The sequence below is a fragment of the Sorex fumeus genome, unplaced genomic scaffold (assembly GCF_029834395.1).
Source record: "Sorex fumeus unplaced genomic scaffold, SorFum_2.1 ptg000022l, whole genome shotgun sequence".
Lineage (NCBI taxonomy): Eukaryota > Metazoa > Chordata > Mammalia > Eulipotyphla > Soricidae > Sorex > Sorex fumeus.
In genome coordinates this window covers 7,992,682-7,999,674 of record NW_026606079.1, presented here as the reverse complement: position 1 = coordinate 7,999,674, position 6,993 = coordinate 7,992,682, and the positions used below count along the sequence as shown (strand labels likewise).

At 47.3% G+C, this 6,993-nt stretch overlaps 1 gene segment (V, D, J or C); it reads left to right on the top strand.

The window, feature by feature from the left end:
• The first annotated feature begins 3,145 nt into the window (after positions 1 to 3,145).
• Positions 3,146 to 3,586, top strand: LOC130023206 (immunoglobulin heavy variable 1-3-like). The segment is given in 2 exon segments: positions 3,146 to 3,191; positions 3,270 to 3,586. Coding segments are annotated over 2 exon segments (363 nt in total).
• The last annotated feature ends 3,407 nt before the right edge of the window (positions 3,587 to 6,993 follow it).

Genomic DNA, 6,993 nt, shown 5'->3' with positions numbered 1-6,993 from the left:
TTTTAGAGCATATTTTCTGGTCCCTTAGATTGAATTCAAAACTTGCATGCTCCATGGAATTACAGGGTACCTGTATGTTACCAACCTGTGTCTAGGTTCCATGAATTTGGGAGGGGATGGAGGGTCATGCCTGGCACTGTTTGGGGCCAACACACGTGCGCCCTTGTAAAATGTGTGAGTCTGAGCACTAATACCAGGTTCCAGGCGCAATAGTTTGTGGGTTGATGACTCCCCGAGAGCTCTTTTCAGGCACCTGATGGGTCTTCAATTCCTCAGTGATGACCCCAATAACAGGGTCCTGAGATTCATGGTTATCTTCTGGATACTGAGTTATATACAGGACAGAGCAGGGTGAGGTGCTCCTGGCCAGGCCAATGACACCAGGAAGGTCACTGTGTAAGGCCTTGTCCCTAATCAAATTTTCACAAGATTTCAAATACCCAGCCTATATTCATGGATATTGATCCTTACTGGTCCTCGCAAATTCTACTGGCCTATGAATCAAACAGCTGGAGTAATCTACTGACAGTGATATTGATTTTCACAAGTTAATTCTTCCTTTCTCAGCATTTCTGTGTTTGTAGTGTGACCCTTTACTCTCTCTTCGCAGGACTTCCCCTATCCGGCCCTTCGCAGGATTTCCCCTATCCGGAAACTGGTGTGAGTCAGGCTGGACTCATTGCCAGTGCTCACACTTCCTGTCCCCGATGGTGCTGAGGACTGTCTTCCTCTATTCACACTGGGAATTGTGGGACTCTGAAGGACCCCGCAGACCATAGGAGGGGCTGCAGGGACTCTGCCGGCCACCAGAAGGCACTAGGGAGCCACTTCAGAAAAGGCCTCAGAGCCACGGGTGAAAAGAGGGTCATCATGTGCTAGAAGCCCACATGGGGCAATATTCTGCCACAACACAGAGACACTCAGCCCCCATCACCCCACCCATTCCCATACATGCCCAGTTCCAGCGTCTTTCCTAGGACCCTTCCCCATCACTCCCAGAGCAGTTCCACTCTCAGTGACACCCTCGCACTCCCAACCCCCTCCCTGTGATCTGTCCTCCCTGTCACCCACACTCACCCCACCAGACCCCCAGGAATCCAACGCCCGGCAGGGTGAGTATTAATCGGTGCTTTCCTGGTTTGTTATTTTTTTTAATGGATTTCTCTTTGATATTCATGTAAGATATAGAACAGCTTTTCCTCAATTTTCTCCCTCCTTCTAGAAAGCTTGCGTGACCTATTACATTTTATTTTATTATTTTTATTTTTAGTTTCCTAGAAATTATATTCTATTCATAAAATCAATACAAAACAAACCATCTAGCATTGCTTTTTTCAGCAGGTTTGAGTGGTTATGGGACTGACGTTGAAATATCAAATGTAACCAAAGTAGAGAGAGTATATGGGGGAAATTGTCTGCCACACAGACAGAGGAAGGGTTGGAAAAGGCGCCGGGGGGGGGGGGGGACACTGGGAATTTTGGTGGTGGAAAATGTGCATTGGTGAAGAGATGGGTGTTTGATGATTGTATGACCGAAGCTCAAACATAAAAGCTTTGTAACTGTATCTCATGGTGAATCAATAAAAAAGAAGGAATAAAAATAATGATAAAAAGTAAAATAAAATTAGCATTCTGAATTTTAAAAAATCAATATGGAGTTCATGACCAATTCAATCAGCTTAATCAACTGCTGAATAAATAGCATTACTCCTACTTTATAAAAAAAGTAAGAAAAATAATAAACTTTTTGGCATCTGTATTAGACTCAAGCTTGGTTTTTGAAAACATCTTATAAATTTAACAAATTTAATATAGTTTTGTTCAGGGGAGCGATAGCACAGCAGGTAGGGCATTTGCCTTGCACACGGACAACCCGGGTTCGATTCCTCCATCCCTCTCGGAGAGCCCGGCAAGCTAACAAAGTATCTCGTCCACACAGCAGAGCCTGGCAAGCTACCCATGGCTTATTCAACATGCCCAAAAAGTAACAAAAAATCCCACAATGGAGACGTTACTGGTGCCCGCTCTAGTGTATCGTTGAACAAAGGGAGGACAGTGACAGTGCCACAATATATTTTAATTTCTTGCATTATTTATACATAATCTCAGCAAGGAACACTCATATATATATATATAAAATTACTTGTTCTGCCAATATTTTCCTATGATGCATCTACCTGAGTGGTTCCTGAACACAGAGCCAGGAATAAGCCCTCAGAACAACTGAGTGTGGCTCAAAACTAAACCAAAAGGCCCATAAAAGAATATGACTCGTGAACACGGCTTCTGAAATGAAGTACCAGGATTCAGTCCTGTCTGAGAGATGCCAAAAGGTTGAATCCCCTGAGAGCCCAGAGGCTTTCCCTGCAGTGTGGGGACCAGGTTGCAGGTGGCGCGAAGTCCCAAGAGCACCAAGTTTCAGGCTAGAAGGGGTGTAGACATGGGAGAATTGGGTGCAGAGATGCAAAAATCTCCTCAGCATGGATTTCCTTCTTCCATAAATCTAAATTTTGCTTTCTCAAGAAAATCAAGATTAAAATACGTATAAGACACAGAAAGTTAAATTGTGCAAACTTATCGTTTGGGGGGGAACATAAGGCAGTAGGACCTGTATGCAGGGGGTGTTTCTGGATTCTTATTATCTCCAATAGAAACCACTGGGGCAGTAGGATGGTTTTGTAGTGTCATTGTAGTATCCCTTGGGAAGTTATCCCTTGAGTAGTATTCTTTGGGGGGAGAGAGACAGAGAGAGAAAGGATCCCAGAAAAAAACTCAAAGCCCAGGTGTGTCCAGATGTGTCCAGGCTATACAGATGTGGACAGCCCTGAGGGGAAGGTCCTGAAAGGGCTTGGCCCTCCAGAGGGGGAGCTCTGTATGCACAGGGTCCTGGGACAGGGCAGGGACTCATCTCCTCAAACAAGAATCAGAATATGGACCTCTTCACTCCCTTTGAGCATGGACCCGGTGGTTTCCACCAGCCCCTTCTCAGGTTTGACCAGGCCTTCAGCTATGAATTCTACCTCCTCATGAATATGCAAATTACACGAGGGACACTGAGTTAAATACAGATTTGTCTGTGTCCTGACAACCTCACACACCAAGCACACCGACACCTTCAGAAGCCCCTGAGTGTACGGCCCCCACCATGGACTGGACCTGGAAAATTCTCTTCCTGGTGGCAATGGCTGCAGGTAAGTTTCCCCATGCCTTGGGCTGAGGGAACGGGGCAAATCAAGTGGAGTCCACCCACTCCTGTCTGCTGTCCACAGGTGTGAACTCCCAGGTGCAGCTGGTACGGTCAGGGGCTGAGGTGGGAAAACCTGGGACATCAGTGAAGATCTCCTGCAAGGCGCCCGGATACACCTTCACCAACTACGTGATGCACTGGTTGCGGCAGGACCCGGGACAAGGATTTGAGTGGATGCGATGGATACACCTTAGGGATGGTGGTACAAACTATGCACAGAAGTTCCAGGGCAGACTCACACTCACTTCAGACAAATCCAAGGACACAGCCTACATGGAACTGAGCAAGCTGAGCAGTGAGGACACTTCCTTGTATGACTGTGTGAGAGACACAGTGTGATAACCACATCCTGAGTGTGTCAGAAACCTGAGGGGAGGCAGCTGCGCTGGGTGAGGATATGACAGGGACGCTGATCCTCCTGACTTCCTCTCAGAGGATCAGGGTCTGAGACACAGAATGGGGCTCACAAGGCCAGACTTCATCTGAGGGAAAGGCTCAGTATCTCTCTCTTTACTTCAGCAACAGTCCAGAGGAAGGTGCCTTCTCTTCTGGGTGGGAAGTTATATAGAGGGCAGTGCAGGTTTAGGTGCTCCTTGACAGGCCAACCACACCAGAAGAAGGTCATCTAGGAAGAAGCACTTCCTTATCCCAACAGACTCATCACTAAGGAGAATTCACAAATCCAACCCAAAGATACTTTGTATATTTCAGAATGAAGCAGCTCCAGTGAAAGAATTTTCATCAAAGTTGAGTATGTGAGTAAACCTCTAAATTTTATTGACCATGAGTTGGACCTAGCTCTTTCTGAATTGTCTGAACAAACAATGACTGTTTGCCAAAAAGTTAGATCTTACACAGGGACAATAGACGTGAACACACAGGGACACGGAGGGTCAGGGGTCTGTCTAGAGAGTAGAGGCCCTGGAAGTGCTGGGTTTGGTCCTCAGGGACCTGAGACACGGGGACTCTCCTCCCCAGCTGCCGTTTCCCCCTCAGCAGTTCCTGTTTCCTGAGAGCTCCTCAGCACATTTCCTGTGCTAGAGGAAAAGGCATGACTCTCACAGGGCCCCAGGAAGAGGCCTGAGTGTTCTGAACCACAGTCAGCACCTCCTTCCAAGGAGCCCACACACCAGCCTTCCCCGAGTCCCCTCCTTTCTCTGCAGAGGCAGAACAACATTGGGAATGACATATCCATCCTGCGGAATTTGGTTTGTGGGCAGATGGACGTGGGTCTCAAAGAGATCTGAGTAGAAGTCATGGATAATCTTCTCCATTGCCTTTCTGGAAGGTGTAATAATTCCATCAGGACATTGTTGGGCATTCATCTTGGTCTTGTAGTTGGCGAAGAACAGGCGGGTGTTATGAATGCTTTTCCTGGCTTCTGCCACATCTACCAGCACTGCTGCTCTTCTCTCTTTGAGGTCTTCCTTGATCGCATCTCTGCACTGCTTTGTGAGCTCAGATGTTCGCTGGCGGTTACCTGAGGCATGTGCCAAACCATGTTGGCGAATAAACTCAAGAGTTTTTAAAGACAGGTTTTTTTGGTGGCTATCTCTCTCTTGACGTTCCTCGCACAATCATGGAGGTGCTGAACCAGTCGATCCTATTCCTTGTCAATGTTGTCAGCGATGGCATCTTGCCATGTTGCAGCAATAGTGCCAAAGAGCTCCACTCAGTTAAAATGAACAACACGGAAGACTCAACCAGCCCACCAGTCCCATAAACTTCCAGAGAGGTACTATAGTCCCATCAGGTTGAGGATGTTTTATGAGCACAGAGCAGGGATTGAGTGGATAAATCAGCACAGGAAAGTCTGAGAGTGAAAATCGATTTGCTCAAGCAGGCCCAGTAACATCTCCATTTTGAGACTTGTTACTGTGTTTGGCATATCGAATACGTCATGGGTAGCTTGCCAGGCTTTGCTGTGCGGGCCAGACACTCTCAGTAGCTTGCCAGACTCTCCGAGAGGGGTGGAGGAATCAAACCCAGATCGGCCAGGCTGGCTGCATGCAAAGCAAATGCCCTACCGCTGTGCTACCACTCCAGTCCAAGAGAGTGGAAATGAGAATCCTAATTTCAGAAGTTTCCGGCCCCTTCCCTTTTGTGTCCCTGTGTATTGGCTCCTGTTCTCCCACTGTGAATGCAAAACATAGAGTCTAAGAGACAGTGTAATTTTCCCACTGTGTTCTGACGTGTCTTGCTCCAATTCATGTCAACTCTATTTCACAGTAGATTATTCACTTACATACCTTGGGTGAAAATTCCTTCACCTGGAGCAGATATACTCTTAATGATTTAAGGTCATCCTTAGAAGGTTTGTTCTTACTGATGAGGGGTTTAAATTGGGACAGGGATGTGCCTCTGCCTACTGACCATGTCCCTGGTATCAGTGTCCTGACCGGGAGATCCTAAGCCTTGTCTGTCCTATGTATGATGCAGCACCAAGCACAGTGTTCCCGGTGTGTGTCCTGGAACCATACGGCTGTGGGTATTGGACCAGCACCAACGACCTGCAATGCAAGCACCTTGACCTCTGAACTATCTACTTGACCTGAAGTTCCATTCATTTTTTTCGGTTCATTATTTTTTTCTGTGTCACTTCAAACACTTGGCACCTCGAGGAACCACCTACAGCAATGACTGAGCAGGACCACATACACTGACTCAGCAGGACCACGTACAGTGAGTCAGCACAAACTCCTACTATTACTCAGCAGGATGCCTCCATGACTCAGGAGAACTCGTATAGTAATGACTCGGTCTTTAGTTGAAGCTGTAGCATGAGGGAGGCTGAAACTGAACAGAGGTGGAGATCTTTTCTACTACAAGGCAAGTACCGTGCATCTGAACATTTCTCAGCATTCCCAGGATTCTCGTCTCACATCCCTGACCAACTCTCTGCTCAACTTTCCCTGCCTTGTCTTTTGGGCATCACTAGATCTTTCAGATATATTCTTTGGCAATACTGTAAGAATGCATATAATTATTCTCCATTTGATTTGTCTGAGGACAGGAAATATTCCACTATGATCATTTTCTAAGCGGGGAAACAATGTAATCACAGGCCTACAAACTCTGGATGGCTGAGATCAGAGCTCAGCTCTGAGAGTTTGGGAGGTTCCTCAGCAAAGCGCTAAAGACCAGGGTCTCCCTTGGACCATGGTACCATGTAAAAGTCACTGGGAGTCAGAAAGGCACAGAGACCCTTGGGCCTGTCCTTGCCTGGGAGATCTGCTTGTCTGATCATGGGCCAGCAGGGACCACATTTGGAACCACCCGAATTCACTCCCACCTGCCCACTCTCCAGTGGGTGAGGGTCCTCACACCCAGAAACCATTATTAATATGGTCTTGACTGCCCTGAATTGGGTCAGTTCTCACAGTGACTCGGGGTTACACAGAAACTCGCAATGGGGCACACGATCCTGCTGACCTGTCATCAGAGTGTTTCTGCTGCTGCTGTTCCAACAGGAACCCGGGACCCTGGGAGAGAAACCCTCCCAGCCCTGTGCTCCTGCTCCTGGGCTACAGCTCTGTTGAGTGGGTGTGAGCGCCCCCCGCAGGGCAGCCCTGGAGCCCCCACAGTCAGAGTCATTTGGTCCTTGGGTGAGACTGTGATTCACAAGAAGAAACAGTTTCAGTCTTTGTCACTGATAATGAACCATTATACCACTTTCAATTTAATCAGACTTAGTGGTGAACTTGTTGTTAAAAGTAACTTTGAAAGGTCACCAGGAGAGCAGCTTC